At 41.2% G+C, this 15,642-nt stretch overlaps 5 protein-coding genes across 8 annotated transcripts; 3 read left to right on the forward strand and 2 right to left on the reverse strand.

Annotated features, from left to right (window-relative positions):
* Window positions 1-1,728: 1,728 nt before the first annotated feature.
* Csgalnact (Chondroitin sulfate N-acetylgalactosaminyltransferase) lies at window positions 1,729-7,151 on the reverse strand. The gene is made up of 5 exons (XM_064686541.1): window positions 6,893-7,151; window positions 2,888-3,977; window positions 2,682-2,830; window positions 2,328-2,627; window positions 1,729-2,266 (listed from the first exon to the last, which is right to left on the reverse strand). The coding sequence occupies exons 2-5, from the start codon at window positions 3,948-3,950 to the stop codon at window positions 2,111-2,113; spliced, it is 1,668 nt and encodes a 555-aa protein (XP_064542611.1). The 5' UTR covers window positions 3,951-3,977; window positions 6,893-7,151; the 3' UTR covers window positions 1,729-2,110.
* On the forward strand, window positions 4,143-8,371 carry Syb (Vesicle-associated membrane protein synaptobrevin). Of its 3 annotated transcripts, XR_010436788.1 has the most exons (5): window positions 4,143-4,302; window positions 5,504-5,574; window positions 5,796-6,136; window positions 7,152-7,350; window positions 7,575-8,371. XR_010436788.1 is itself a non-coding variant. In XM_064686543.1 (4 exons), the coding sequence occupies exons 2-4, from the start codon at window positions 5,531-5,533 to the stop codon at window positions 7,652-7,654; spliced, it is 465 nt and encodes a 154-aa protein (XP_064542613.1). In that variant the 5' UTR covers window positions 4,143-4,302; window positions 5,504-5,530; the 3' UTR covers window positions 7,655-8,371. The 3 variants fall into 3 exon arrangements, 2 of the variants coding, with proteins under 2 accessions (XP_064542613.1, XP_064542614.1); XM_064686543.1 differs by lacking the exon at window positions 7,152-7,350; XM_064686544.1 differs by lacking the exon at window positions 7,152-7,350 and having other exon boundaries at window positions 4,144-4,302; window positions 5,871-6,136.
* On the reverse strand, window positions 8,329-10,276 carry LOC135431409 (protoheme IX farnesyltransferase). Of its 2 annotated transcripts, XM_064686546.1 has the most exons (5): window positions 9,932-10,276; window positions 9,713-9,863; window positions 9,463-9,609; window positions 9,253-9,390; window positions 8,329-9,086 (listed from the first exon to the last, which is right to left on the reverse strand). In XM_064686546.1, exons 1-5 carry the CDS (start codon window positions 10,048-10,050, stop codon window positions 8,886-8,888), a joined length of 756 nt encoding a protein of 251 aa, XP_064542616.1. In that variant the 5' UTR covers window positions 10,051-10,276; the 3' UTR covers window positions 8,329-8,885. The 2 variants fall into 2 exon arrangements, with proteins under 2 accessions (XP_064542616.1, XP_064542615.1); XM_064686545.1 differs by lacking the exon at window positions 9,932-10,276 and having other exon boundaries at window positions 9,463-9,634; window positions 9,713-9,847.
* A 149-nt stretch (window positions 10,277-10,425) lies between these two features.
* Window positions 10,426-11,682, forward strand: LOC135431407 (uncharacterized). The gene is made up of 5 exons (XM_064686542.1): window positions 10,426-10,665; window positions 10,726-10,870; window positions 10,922-11,047; window positions 11,111-11,260; window positions 11,329-11,682. The coding sequence occupies exons 1-5, from the start codon at window positions 10,547-10,549 to the stop codon at window positions 11,563-11,565; spliced, it is 777 nt and encodes a 258-aa protein (XP_064542612.1). The 5' UTR covers window positions 10,426-10,546; the 3' UTR covers window positions 11,566-11,682.
* A 2,620-nt stretch (window positions 11,683-14,302) lies between these two features.
* Window positions 14,303-15,537, forward strand: LOC135431305 (uncharacterized). The gene is made up of 5 exons (XM_064686355.1): window positions 14,303-14,557; window positions 14,622-14,760; window positions 14,813-14,938; window positions 14,995-15,144; window positions 15,242-15,537. The coding sequence occupies exons 1-5, from the start codon at window positions 14,439-14,441 to the stop codon at window positions 15,452-15,454; spliced, it is 747 nt and encodes a 248-aa protein (XP_064542425.1). The 5' UTR covers window positions 14,303-14,438; the 3' UTR covers window positions 15,455-15,537.
* Window positions 15,538-15,642: the final 105 nt, after the last annotated feature.

Genomic DNA, 15,642 nt, shown 5'->3' on the forward strand with positions numbered 1-15,642 from the left:
AGCCTATACTCTACACAGTCGACTATTTACCCGTTAATATCAAGTACTTTTTATTACTTGTCGCTACTATATTTACAAAAAATGTATCTTTCAATTGATCCAATTTGAATAATCATAGATATGAATTCTCTTCTGAATACGACTATAATTTTTTGTTCACCATTTTTGTATGATATTTCTGAATTTATAATATTTTTAGATATTTAAAAAGAACTTTCGATTCATAATTATTTTTAACTCACCAATTGCAACACTCGCATTTTGCTTTCTGGCTCACAAGGTGTATAAATCACTTCCGAATATATTTTTTAGGCACGTGCTGTGCCACCTTTGAACTGTATTAGCTATATGTAGCTGGGTTCACGAATCCTTCGGCGCGCTTTTTATGAGTAGATGGATTATCGCTTGACGTGTCGCTGGCAACAGAATTGAAATCACGAATGTGCTGCTCAGGTCTGGGGCACGGGTATTTATCTGAAATAGCCGCCAAGTTCGTTGGAGCGCGTTTTGCTAGAACCGAAGCCGAGACCGAAAAACTCACAGAGAGACGCACTGAAGCGCGATGTGGAGCTTGTCGACAGCGGGGTGTGGGGGGGCGCGATGCTCGCTGCTCTACGTGCTTCCAAGCTCTGGTATTTGTGGTTGAGGTGTTGGCATTTGGCTGGGGCACCGTTTTGTCACTTCACCTGCAACACCTTGGGTGTGTGGGCCCCAGGCTGCCTGAATCTGAATTCGACTCTGAATCTGACTGTGAAACGGTTTTCGTGATTTTCATGGTCAGTTTGGCATTCGGAGAATGACAGGAGGATGTTTTGTCGGGGCGCAACCTGTCATTATTTGTTCTCAGGTCACATTTGAGGCTAATTAATGCATCTTCTCGCATGGCGTAATGGTCAAGCGAATTCCTTCCAAGTGTCGAAAACTCTGACTCATTATTGCTGGATAAATCTTGGATTAAAGGCGTGAAATTAGCATTGCTAATTGCGCCAAACAAATTCATTTTTCGGCGCTTACATAATTCCACGACCGTGACCATGAAAAGGGTTTAACTCTGAAGTTTAGCGTCCGTGCTCAAAAAGACGCCAGATGGAACAAATTTATATGCAAAATATATCAAAGTTTATATATCTATACGTGAAAAACCTGAGGTATAGCAGACTAAATGCTATTCACAAGCATCCAGGATTCAGAGATAGTAAGAGAACACAGTTTTGATAAGTTAATGAAGCACACAAATATGCAAGCCTTGAATTCATGAGAACTGCATAGAAAGGCGTTATATTAGAGATACAGTGATTGAAGAGTGTTAATGAGTATACAAAAAGAGGGAGAGAGGGTTAAAAGTAAGAGAGGTACAGAGCATGTGAGAGATTCTGAGAGAACAAAATTAATTATATTAAAATAATATTCGCAATATTTGGGGTCATGAACGTCGCCTAGAAAGGCATTTTAATTATCTTTGTGCGCTGCAAACAGCTTGCTACAGTTGTAGTACTCCCTGCTAGGGTAGCATATAGTAAAAATAACATATGAACTTTACGCTAGAGTGAAAAAATACCACATCTGCTCCTGCGGCTGTTTTTTTTCTATTTCTTTCTATTTTTTTGGCGGAGTCATCTTCTTGGTCTGCATGCGCACTGAACCCCAAAGGGAGGTCGTTGGCATTCACTCAACGCGAGTATATCCAAGTCCACACGAGCCCATCTATAAATTTACAACGGCGACAAGTTTAATTAAACCATTTAATTTGGTTTATCTAATGCGAGCAGACGCACTTTTATATAGGTTCAGTATATGATACAATATGCTAAATATGTTTACAATGTGGTTCTCGTTAGGTGTTTGTTATTATTATTATTGTAATTATTATGTCTTTTTGTTTTTTGTTGTTGAAGATTGCATCTAGTTTGCTTCATGGAAGAACAATTTGTCATACGATTACGCAGACGATTACGAGTACAAGTACCGAGTAGTTTAGTTAATTTAAGTTAAGTATCTAGGCGGCAAAGAAACAGATTTAACAATTATGCTAGGTCAACGATTGGCTAAATACAAGTTATTGTCACATTGTGGCTGAATATCGAAAGCAGAGGCCAATTCCCATAAGATATCACGAGTGTGCCATTGACACGCCGGACATGGCACCCGCGGCGGCGATCTCGTCCTGAAATGCCAGAAAACCAAGCTGGGCATGCGATGCCTCGTTCAGAGCACGCGAACGTATGCAGGCGCGATACTGATCCGCGCTTAGCGAGCCGGTGCAGATCTGTCAGAGTACAAAAAACGGGTATTAGACCACAATTTAAAGGTGTCTCTGGTTGCCTCACCTTCGTATGCCAGCGATGAAAGATGCCCGGATCTGTGGCGCGTATAATTTTTATTTTGGATCGCACATATTTGCGATAGAGCATCACATCCTCGCCGCCCCAACCAACGATTTCCTCATCGAAGCCGCGTATTTGAAGGAAGTCCGAGCGATACTGGCACGTCATGCCGTAGCCAAAGTCGCGCCAGAAGCCCGTGTCCCGCGAGATGAGCAGCTGCTCCTCCTCGCTGGGCAGCGGCTTGCCCTGCAGCGTGTACACCACGTGCGGATTGTACAGGCTAAACACGACGGGATAATAAACCTAAAAGGACAACTAGTTAGTCAACTCCTCATCCTAAATGTGCCCTGTTCTCACTTTCTTGGCCGGCGCGGCATTCCAGCGACAGCGCTCCAGAAATTTGGCTGTGAACACAATGTCCACGTCGCACATGAAGAGCAGCGCATCCTGCGTCACTTTTGCCGCCTCTGGCTGGATGTGCTCGGCGCCCAGACGCAACGCCTTGGCTGCAAAGGAAAAGATTTAGAAAAAGATGTCCGACGGCAACCCAATCTGGCACCCACCTCGGCTGAATGTCTCATTCAGGGATACAAAGTGTGCATGTTCCGCTCCCGTTGCTATCTCCTGTGCCTCCTTGAGGCCCGCCTCGCCAAAGTAGACGACTATCAGCTGCAGGCGCCGATCCGCCAGTTTGCCCAACATCTGCACAAAGCTGCGAAAGCTGCGCAGACGTCCGGCGAGCGGTAGTATCACATGGATGATGGGACTGGCGGCCACCTCGGATAGCTGGACCGTCTGCAGCGGTGCAAAGGGTCGCATGATGAGCGCCTTGCGCACCACATTGGTCTGGTGCTTGATGCTCTGGAAATAGAGCTCGTATTGGCTGCCAGTTGTCGGCTCCGTGCGGTAGATACCCTCGACAAAGTCGTCCAGCGTGTACCGGCCCAGCTCTGTCGCTGTGAGGCCCTTGGCCCTTGCACGCGCTGTATGATTGCGATTGAGACTCTCTAGTGCCTTGTTGACCGCTTCTAGGAGATCGCGCCGCCGGTAGCCAATGGGTTTCTCCACCACTCGTTTGCCCAGTCCGAGGTCGATGGGATAGACGCGCGTGAAGGTGAAATGGTTAAAGGGTATCATCTCATACTCATTGTTCAGCGGCAGGCCGTGCAGTATCTCAGCGGCGCCCACCTGCTTCCGTATATAGCTGCTGCAGTCGTAGTGGTGCGTGAGCGGGGCAATTGTGGTGTCCGTCTGGTGCAGCTGCGTGTTGTTGTTGTTGTTGTTGTTGTTGCTGCTGCTGCTGCTGGCGGCGTATCCACTGCCCTGTAGCGGCACCTTGCCTGGCACGCCATTGTTGTTGCCGCCGCTACGATTGTTCTGTAGTAGCACAAGCTGAGCACGCAGAGTGAGCACCTCGTGCTTGAGGCGCTCTATTTCTGCATCTCGCGCGCTCAGTGCATAGTTGTAGCCATTTGTCTCGCTGGGATTTGCATGCGAATCCTTGTCCGTTTGAGCGGTCAGCTCATCGAAACCCCATTTTGTAAGAATGACAATCGAAACTACAGTAACCAGTGCAAACAGCAGCAGAAGTCGCACTAGTAACCTGGAGGCCAGCGAGCTATGCATTTTCCATGTTAGGTTTGGCAATTATTGCTGCAAAACACAAAATTTAAATTAGACGCCAAGAAATAAATTAACTGAGTTGCCACACTGTCAAAAACAGCGTTGCCATGCAAGAGTTGACGCCGCGCGCAAAACTGCGTCGCATTTTAACTCAATGTGCTTAACATTTATGTTAATTAACAGCAACAGTCACAACAATCACCATTTTTTTCAGCCTGTAGAAATTGTCAGACAAAACACAACGTTGCCTTACTAATACATTTTTAATCAAAATCCAAAAAAATTTAAAAGCGAAGCATAAAACAGGCAAACAGCACAGAAACAGCTAAACAATTGTACAATAAACATTTTCCAGGTGAGTGTGTTTTGGTTAAATAGGGCGAGGCCGACAACGCAATGTAAATATTGTGCGTTGGCAGGCGGCTGCAAAAATTCGACGAGCAACAAGTTTTTTTTTGGTGCTGCTAGCGCTGGCAGCTTTTTCACTGTTTGCAGAGTCACAGTGAAGAGTCACGGTTCAAAGGGTAAGCCTAACGCATTTAGTTTGGTTTGTGGACGGGCTAAAGATCTGATTAGCAGCAGGGCGCTAACAAACAGTGTGTAATTAGCTAAAATATTTACAACTTCAGCGCCTAGTGTGAACTTTACTCAGAGAGCAGTGTGACCAATCACTGATTTAGGCAGCGCTCATCTCTATTTTTGTGCTAGCCCAAGTTCGGAAATTGTATGATTCATTTCGTACTGGACAAAATATTGCATAGATAAGATGTGCTTCAACTTGCCATTGTGCTGTTATTCTGTTTGGTATGTGCGTGTGTGTTTGAATTTAACTTTATTAATCGCAGCTTTTTAGTGTGTGCACCTCTTTCTCTTCTTACATATGTGATTGTGTGCGCGATTGTATGTGCATGTGTGTGTGTGTGCACTCGCCGCAATTAATTTATTTGTATCTTGAGAACTGAGAAAATTCCTAATGTAGACAATATGTTGTACCCTGTACCCATTGCAAATAGTTAAACAGATTTATTTACGAAATAGCCTGAGCCAGATATATTTCCAACACAAATATGTTTATTAATATAAATGCCTAATTGGATTAACGAGCTCAACAGAGAAAGCCATATGGGTCTTATCAGAACGTAGCAATGCATAGCGTATGCATGCATTTATTTGGCATGGACTGAGAACTGACTGCTTCTTATACATGGATAACTGATACTCCTTTGGGACTTATTCTTCATCTCATAGAATGATGATCTAAGGGCTGAAAAATGTTGATATATATTTAATTAGTAATAGCCCTTACTATCGCAATCTCACTTCCTTTTTGAGCTCGCCCCAACTCTTTTTCTACTTTGTAAATATTATTACGAATTTGACTAATGCTGGCGGATTCCGATTGGAGTTTTATTTTATTTATACCAACTTGTTTCTACTCGAACTGCAGCAAAATAATTACGATTGAATGCTAGGGTATATCTGAGTCAATAATTCGAATAGAACCCGCTGATTCAAACAATGAACGCTCTCTATAATATCTACTTTTTCTTTTGCAGCTAGTATACATTTAAACAAGCACAAAGATGGAGAACAACGAGGCGCCCGCACCTTCCGGTTCCAATAATGAGTAAGTAGAACTCACAAGAAGAGCCGCAGCCAAATGAAAATTGAAAAGTGCGACGCACAAATGCAAGCCCGGGAAACCCAATGTCGTGACGAAGTTCTTGGCGTGTGATGTCATTGCGTCAATTAGTGCAATGCATTCACTTAAGCCGGGGCTGGCATTCGTGCGTGGCGCTGTGAGACGCGCTTGTGCTTCCCTTCCACCACACATATAATATTATACAGTTTTCCCATACTTCCGCCGCCGCCGAATGCCTCGTCCTCCTACAACTATAACAACGAAATCAACAACAACAAAAGCAACAACAATGCCGCCCAGAAGCGCCTGCAGCAGACACAGGCCAAAGTGGACGAGGTCGTGGGCATAATGCGCGTCAACGTCGAGAAGGTGCTCGAACGTGACCAAAAACTATCGGAGCTGGGCGAACGTGCCGACCAGCTGGAGCAGGGCGCCTCACAGTTCGAGCAGCAGGCCGGCAAGCTGAAGCGCAAGCAATGGTGGGCCAACATGAAGATGATGATCATTCTGGGCGTCATCGCGGTCGTCTTGCTCATCATTATAATAGGTAAGTCCGCCAGAACAGGCACCCAATTGTTCTCTCTGGTTTGGTTCAATGCTTTCTGCCTGCGCTTTCATCTAATCTAATACAAATGCTTCCAATTTCTAATTGGCAGCATCAGGCTTAGGCTCAAATGTACAATTACGATTATATCCTAGCCATAAGCCTGTGATAACTACTTAAAAAGGAATAATTACTATTTAAATCACCCACTTGTTGCTAAAGGATTTATGACATGCACATTGCTAAGCTCTAGATTTAAGTACACACGCACCTAAACAACTAGCTTATCTTTGTATTAATTTTGTCACGAAATAAGTAACGCTTACAAATCCTGCCCAAAATATAAATACTTAAATAGTGTTTATTAATTGATATATATAGAGTTACTATTTCCCACCCTCCGTCTGTCCATATATAAACAATTCTCTAAGCCTAAAATTTGTTTTGATATTCCATCTTGATGCACAATATTTACTGTAAAAGTTGCACATTTCGATCCACTATATCATATGGCCGAAGAGCCTCATAGATAGATAGATAGTCTGAAAAACTGGTAGTTTTTTATCATGATCCTACAACATCTATCGACAATAAAGTTCCTTATAATAATTATTGATCCAACTAACGAATTTAAATTCTATTGTACTAAAAATAATTAGCAAAACTTTAGGCACAACGGATCACTATATCTTTTAGTTCAATTTAATCAGATCGTTAACATGGTTTTTGTTCCTCGAGTTATCTTGATCAAATACTCACCAGCTAAAAGTTTCATTATATTCTCAATGCCTTCTGGAGTTGCGATTAATATTTAGTATCATGCACATTTGTCACATGTCTGCAAAAGTCTTTAATTTATAGTCAGAGATAAGTTTGCTTTCATGTTGTTTTCGTTAATTTCTGTCTGGCTGGGTCTTGGGTCTCGGTTGTGGTTGGGTGATTGGGAGTTGTTCGCACAATTAACTTGAACCGATTGGCAACTTTTTTGAACAATGATCCATTTTTATTTTACTTGCAGTGTCGCTTTACAATTGATAAACAAAAAACAAAAAAACAAAAACAAAATGTATCCACATGCGGCAAGGCAACTTGTTGCGCTTAACTCTAAGGCAACATATACAAAAACGTATACATATATATACACACACACACACATACACACGCCCACATACATGTGCTGTGTGTTACAAAAAGAACAAATTTAGTTTAAGCAAAAGGTAAAAGAAAATTGTTGCGTGTGCTCCATGTGCTAATTAGCTGTTTATTTGACTAGATAATTAAGCGTGATAGCTTTGCTAAAAGTACAATCGTGTGTAGTTAATTTTAAGATTCGGACTCTGCAACATAATAACTGCCAATGCATATGTGAGACACCTTTGACCAGGCGCCACGCCCTTTATTTGATGCACTAATCTGAAACTCTCTTCCCTGCCAATTACAGTGTGCGCTTTGCCCTCAAGCAGCAGCAGCAGCAGCAACTCGGATCATGCCACAAAAGCCGTTACCGAGGCGCCCCATTAGGAGCCCCATTGCAGCTCGTCAGGAAAGAGAAACACAACGAACAGCTCTTGAATGGCAATACTTGCGGAGGAGTTGCTGCCTTTGCACTGGCCTTAAGCGCAACAACCAAATTTAAAGCTGAAACTAAAACTTAAACACAATCTGTGTCTAAAAGCATTAAACTAAAACACTTTACAGATTGTTATTTATATATTAATCCTAAATGTTAAAACACACACAGAATTTTCACATATGTATTGTAACAAATATTGCAACAACAACAACAAATGTAATTTAAAACTACGCACATGTATGCTGCGAGTGTTTTGTGTGTGTGTGTGTGCGTATGTGTGCCTGAGTGTGTGTGGATGTGGGGGTTTTCCCTTACACGGCGCACAAATTGAATTTAAACTTCCGTTTTAGCCCAGCTAAGATTAAAGGCACTTTGCACATGTATTAAACAATAGTTTTAACCAAAAGCCACGCACACACATACACGCGCACGCACAGGCACAGGAACATATTTTATATGACTATATACATACACACATACATACATAGATATATATACATATATGTGTGTATATATATAACCTTTTGTATTTACACTTATATGAAATGGCATGTAATTGATATAATTTCGTTATTATTGTACTCGTAATACAACGTACGTTTGCCAAAAAGAATCGCGAACATTTTGTAGAAAAGTTTACGTGAAATATTATTATTTACATATTTTTCTCTTTTTACAAATATTTTGTGTTGTATGTTGTGTGTGTGCGTGTGCGTTATAAAGTAAAACTTTTATCGATTTGATGCGACGAAAACTAAAAGCACAAGTCCGACGTCGACGGGGACAAACGCGAGGAAATGGACGAGAACAACCCGGTGATGAACCGAATGCACCAGGACCTAAATTGAAACACAAATCAAATTTTAACAAGGATCGCGACGAATGTGACGTAAGCCCCTCAGCGGAGGAGGCATCCAGCGGCAGGCAGCGAAACGTTCCTGATTTGCATTTGCCAGCGACTATCGAGAACATTGGCTGCCTGCGCTAGATGATGGGGCAAGGGGAAGGTTGAGGGCGTGAGTTCCGCGTCTGTGGATGTATGTGTGTGTGCGTGTGTGGGTGCATATTTGTGCCCGTATGGAACAGCTGTTCGTGGGCTTTGCGGCGCATGCGCCTGGTCAATAACAAAGGAGGTAAACCCATTTTGAAGCATGACAACACTGCAAGGCGACATCTGGTCTAGCGCTTTGCTTTAAATAACTCTTCCAGGGGTACATCCCAATCGGCCAATATGAAGCCAGATGAAAGCGTCCACACGATGCCCATGTACAGGGCATAGAAGTTCAGATAGTACAGCTGGCCAATCAGTATGTGATCGGCAACGCCATCCACGTGATAGAAGTTCGGCTTGCGTATCGAGGCAGCAAAGACGACCACAAACTGCAGCAAAAGCGGGCATTAATCAGCTGAAATATCCCAAATGACACTGCCTGAATGTGGCACGACGGTAAAGGCTTTCGGTTTAGTTGGAAATCTCGAATTCTTTCCGTGTGCTTTCCATTCAGCCAGTGTTATTGGGATTTGAATGCCTTGCCTGCCTCCTTACAATGTTCGATATCATGCTGTAGATGAGGAGGGTGGGAAACTCGATGGAGGTGCGACTCATCTCGGAGCAGACAATGATGCCAAAGCAGGTCAGCACAAAGAGACGTTCGCTCCAACGGATTATATTGTGGCGTGACACCTATAAATGGAAAATATCTGTAAGAAAAAAAATGCCCTCAGATCTGGGTAGGCGTTGGAAGAGTCCACTTGCAAAGAGACCACGTCGGTGTTTTACTGCCATGTTGCCATATATCACACTTCCGGCCATGATCAAAAAAGTGACCACCCATGATATTAAAAAACACAAGTATGGCGAACTCTTGGAGGGCTTCATGATCGAAATGGTGTTTACCTCGAACTGGAGAGCAGCAGGAATAGTAATTCTTTAATTTATTTCGGTGAGTCTCTCTTTCTTTCTCTCTCTCTCTCTCTCTCTCTCTCTCTCTCTCTTTATCGCTTACCGTCCAGATTCCGATTAAGATCCTTTTCCACGTTGCCTTCTTCTCGATGGCATGATAAAAGAACACGTACAGCTGTATCGATATAAAGCTTATAAAAAACTGCGCCAGGCTCACATAGTAATGCTTTACAAAAAACTTCTTGAAGAGTGAACTGCAGGATATATAATAATTATATATATACATTTAGATGGATAGATAGATAGATAACGTTTCGCTCACATTTCATTTACAACGCAGACCTGGAGTTGTCCAATTAAAAGCATTATGATGGTCACTTTATACGTTTTCCTCAGCAGGGATCTCGCAGCCTGGTCCTTCCCACGCTCATCGAGATCCATTGATCAAAGTTCTTTTCTTGCAACTATGTAATTTTAAAAAAAAAGTTTAACGCAACTTTATTATAAAATATAACGACATAAGCAAATGCCAACTCTGTCGAACCCGAGTCACAGTAGCCCTTGCCAATAAATGCGTTGCCCTCCTATATTGAAATTTTTACTAGAAGTGCAAATGGAATACATATATATATATAAACATGTGGTAAATGTGCATTAGCGAATTTAAACAACAGCTTCCAAATTTACAAAAAAAAAAAATTTTGTTGACATGAATATCTTCTTTACCAAGAATAATGTTTAGAATTATTTACGTTTAGCATCGTTTTGGTCACAAGAGCCTCGAAAAATTCATCAAGCATGCCTTGAATTACACGCCTTACACACTCTTCACATATCCAACTCATATTAATTATTTTTAATTTTAATAACTTTTTTATACATAACAACGCATAAATTTTTTGTCTATGTATCCCATAAGCCATAAACCTGCCGAATAATGGATGATCGTGTCGGGACCTATCAACGCACCCGTCGGAAATTCGCGGCCATTGTCTATCTGATAACATTTTGCTGGCTCCTGCTGGGTCTGGCCCAATGGCTGGTCGTGCTTTCAGTGTAAGTTTCTAGTATAAACAGTATATAGTATATTGACGTGTTTCAATCCTTTCTCTGCAGTCCCTCGGCCAAGGATGCGTTCTTGATCTATCATTGGATGAGTATCGTATGCTTCACACTGTCAATTACATTGGCCCTTCTCTTCATATTCTTCGAGGCAGCTCGCTTTGTCACATGTGTGAATTGGCTTATAACCATCCTAATCGTAAGTACCTTCAATTCACAAGGTGAAGCTCTTCTCTAACTGAACGATCAGGTACAGTTTGCTGTTATGGGCCTGTTTGCGCTGGTCGCTAACTCTTCGTGGCCGGAACTTCTCATGTGGTTTGCGATTTGCGCCCTGCTGCTCTTCATCTTCGTACTATTGGGATCTGTAATACCGGTAGGTGGCTTCGACTATTCCCAAGTATTTGCTTATCTAATCATTGATTTTCTAATTATTTAGCACGATCTGACGCTGGATGTTGTTATATTGTTTGTGATATCCTTTGTCTTCCTCATTGTGTCGGTCTTCCTGATTATGCTGCACCTACTGACGCTCACAGCTCACTCCTTCATCCTCTACCAGCTATTTGTCAGCGTCATCATTCTGACGGTGAGTATTGGATAACTGTGCCGTGATTACAAACGTATCGTTACTACTCTCTCTTTCTGTCCATCTAGTTTGTCATGTACCACGCGCAGACTATTAACGGCGGTCGCTTTGCGGAAATGCGCGTCAATGATTATCTTCTGGCCTCGATCATACTCTTCTACGATTTTGGCGTCATGTTTCTCTTGACATTCTATATGCAGATCCACTATAAGATCGCCACGATTAATCAGGCCGGGTCTACGACGATGGCTCCAGACGACAGAAACACCACAAGCAACAGTACATCTCCGGTTGATTTATTTTAAATTGATTTCATATAAATTGTACGACATGCAGCCATGCAGATTACACCCACCAGCAAATGTACACGATCATATGTATCAAGTCTCTAATAATAATGTCCAAAGCGTTAGATATTCAAATTCCATTGACAGGTTCAATTGTAACTAGTTTCAACATTTGAAATGGATTATTTGTAATTCATTAATTTGCATCTCATGCATAGCCCTTTAAGGAGTAAATAATTATTTCGGTTTAATTCAGATCTTTTTTACACTTAGGGGCTTAAATTAAATTTAGTTGTATGTTAATTAATGTCAATTAACGAATGTATGTTCAACTGCTTTATGAACTGCTTATTTTAACTTTTTCTTTTTCAGGTACTGCCCGATTTTGAAATATCTCGGCCAAATAATGTCCGATTTTGGAAAGATATACCATTTTGGAATCGATCCGATCGCTATTGTCGATTGGCATCACGTTTTTGGATAGTCTTTTTAAAGGACATTACATTGACTACCTTAAGGACCATTCTGATGTCCTTTGAACAACATGTTCTCCTTGTCCTGCCAACTTATAACATGTTATAGAAAGGACATAAATCCTTCATGGAGCTGAGGAAAAGAGATTCTTGTCGGGAGAGATAAATGGCTGTAGATCGGCCGTATCCTTGCCGATCATGATGTCCATTGGCCAACCGTAAGTCCTCATCCCCCCAATAAAAAAAATATTATAGAAAGGGCGAAAGTCCTTTAGACAGCCTAGATATGAGTACAACTTATTCGTAAATGAACTAAGCCATAACTCGGCCGTATCCTTGCAGATCCTGACAAGTCGTGTGTCTAACAAATTGTATGAACAAGGACCATAAACTGTCCAAAGGACAACAAAATCGTCCTTGCCGTTTCCGATATATGGCTAATTTTCTAAAAAGGACATTTTTCAATTAGCCACAACTCGGCCAAATCCTTGAGGATATCGGAAGGATATGCCTTTTTAAACTCGTAGTGAGCAGATCTATCGACTGGCATTCAAGGATTTCCAGGATTCGACGAAAAATTTCGTCGATTTTTTTCCTAGGGGTTAGTCGCCAAATTAGCTAAAATCGAAAAATTCCGGGCTAACTTCGCCATTTGAAGGACTATCGGGATGTCCTTTGGCCAGCAGATAGTTCTCACCCTCCCATTAGGAAATTTACAACCCAAAGGACGAAAGTCCTTCAGACAAAAAAGTGTAAAGGACAATTTTGTTAACTAAAAATAGGCCATAACTCGGCTATATCCTGGCGTATCCTTGCGAGTCATATGTCAAAAAAATTGTATTAACCAGGACTACCAACTGGTCAAATTTCATTAAGATCGTCCTTGTAGTTTAGGAAATATTTAAGGATATGTGTTTTCAGCACATTTCCGTGCGCTCCGCGACTAAAATTTGACAAGTCAAAATACAAGACCTGGGATTCTTAGATGACCCCATATTTTTATGATGCAGATCGATGCAGGGGGTCCATACGATCCTAACGCACCATGTCCTTTGAAAATCTGCAAGGACATGACCGAGTTATGTAATTTTTTCCTTAATAAAATGTCTATATATCTTTTGCCTTGTTTAATTTAAATGTGTTTTTATCTTTTCAGATTGACAAATTAACGACTACAATGAGCTCTAAGGACCTTTACGAGTGACAAGGCAGATTTTTCCAGGATCGGACTTTAATTAAGCCAGATATAGTTATTTTAAGTTTAAATAAGCAAATATTATAATTTATGCTCAATTTGTATAATTTTAAAAGAAATAATTAAGATAATAACATAAAAAACAACAAATTTGTGCATTTAAACATAAATAAATCAATTATTTAATTGAATAAATCCTGTTTTTTTATTTCCAAAGGAACGTCTGTTGGCAACCGCTGGCTGCCGAGATTTTTCTTAAAATCTGCCAAAATACCAGGCGAACAGAAATGCCCAGCAGGTAGATGCACAAAAAATTTTAATTTAACAGACCACTGTTAATTAGCAGCTGTTAATAAACAGATCACTGTTCACCAGCAGCTGCTGCTGTTACTTAACATACCACTGTTAACAGCTGCTGCTACAAATGGGGCGTTAGATTTGAACGAAAATTTGGCAAAACTACCAGGCGAACAGAAATGCCCAGTAGGCAGATGAACTAAAATTTGAATGAAAAATTGCATTGCATAGCCACAAGGTGCAGCTATGTAAAATGGGTACTGAAAGCATAAAACATACATTTTCTGGACCGTTTCCGTGCGCATTTTGCAGGGATTTGGTCCTTTAGGTTCACCAGGACTATATCAACGGTATGGTATAACCAAGGATATGCTAGTCAACTAGAAACCATCCAGGGGGCGGGACTGTTGCTGGTGGCGGGTGTAATAGAAAAGCATACACATTTTGGACGCTGTTTCCTCGCATTTTGCAAGAACTTTGCCCTTTAGGTTCGCTAGGACTATATCCATGATATGGAATAACCAAGGATATATAGGTCAACTAGGTACCATGAAAAGCGACCACGTTTTTTCTTAAAATCGGGGTCGGTTCGAATATCAAAACTTTTTTATGATTTTTTTTTAATTATCTCGTGTAAATATTGTCTGATTTTGAAATGTTATAACTTTTTGAATTCGTACGGAACCCTACTATCAATTGGCATTCAAACAAATTAACAATCGAATCGTTACATAAAAGTTTTTGACAAAAAACGAATTTTTACAAAAACAAGACACTTATCAAACATGCCTTGAAGTAGACGCCTCAAAGGAGGCCCAAGCTATCCTAATTACAATAACTTTCGTTTGATTTTTGTTATGTTTGATAAGATATGAATGAACAAATTATTTATTTCCGTATACAGTAAGCCGTAAGCTGATGGGACAATGGATGGAGGCACGAGCTCCTATAGTCGGGACCGTCTGAAATTCATACTATACGTTTATTTGTTATCCCTGATCTGGCTGGGGATAGCGATGGCCCAATGGCTGATTCTCAACTTGTTGTAAGTTGAGATACCCTAGGTAATCGGAAGCGGTTTCTCACTGAGGATATCTTACATCCTGCAGGCCCATTGTCGGCGGCGTATTCCAAAAACCAGGGATTAGCTTTTTTTTTTTTACAATCGGCATACTATTGGTAGTGGCATTGATACTCGCTAGTCAGCTGAACATAATGTGGTTAAATTGGATTCTTACTGTGCTAGCCGTAAGTAGTTGAAGTATATAGAAATTGATAGTTGCCAGCAATGGAATTTCAGATTGAGTTCGGGATTCTTGGTATGGCTGCTCTGGTCGTCAGATCCCTGTGGCCGGAACTACTCCTGTGGATTTTCCTTTCTTCGCTGCTGATCGTCGTTTGCGTTGTTCTTAATATTTATTTGCCTGTAAGTATATAAGTAGCATTACCTGAATTAAATATCTGATAAGTCGATCCCTTCAGTGCGATCTAACAAAGAATGCATTCGTACTGCATGTTATTTCCAGTATCATTTTTTTTGGCTCGATTTTCATACTCATGATGTACGTGATAAAAACCTCGTTGTATTTTGGTTTCATAGTTCAAATCCTGCTCAGCGCTATTGTCATTATGGTGATTACTAACTTAAAGACTGGGTTCCATCGATATCTATTGATCGCTCTCCCTCTCTCTCTCTCTCTCTATCTCTATCTCTATCTCTCTGTCTTAGTTTGTCCTGCACAACGCACAGGCAGTTTCTGGTGGACGTTTTGAAGAGCTAGTCCTCGAAGATTTTCTTCTGCCCAGCATCGTCTTCTTCTATCATTTTATCATGCTCTTTTTGCTTTCCTTTTCTGCGCACCAGTTCAAGCTCGGCACGAGGACAATGGTTGCGATCGGATTGCTCAATCCATCTCTGTTGGATAAGAATGAGAAAACTTAGCCAGCACCGGATGAATCGTTGTCAAGCAAATTATCTGTTCAAATTGTACTGTAGATAAATGTTGACTTTTACTTAATTGTGAATTATCTTGTTATATTATTTCAGTATTTTTTATACTTACCAACAGGCGCACTCATATTTATTTACACTTGGTTGTCGCATTTGTGCCCTGAACATTTCATGAAGAT

This window comes from Drosophila montana, unplaced genomic scaffold (genome assembly GCF_035044405.1).
Source record: "Drosophila montana isolate Dmon_TW-CO22-7 unplaced genomic scaffold, ASM3504440v1 contig_3200_1, whole genome shotgun sequence".
Lineage (NCBI taxonomy): Eukaryota > Metazoa > Arthropoda > Insecta > Diptera > Drosophilidae > Drosophila > Drosophila montana.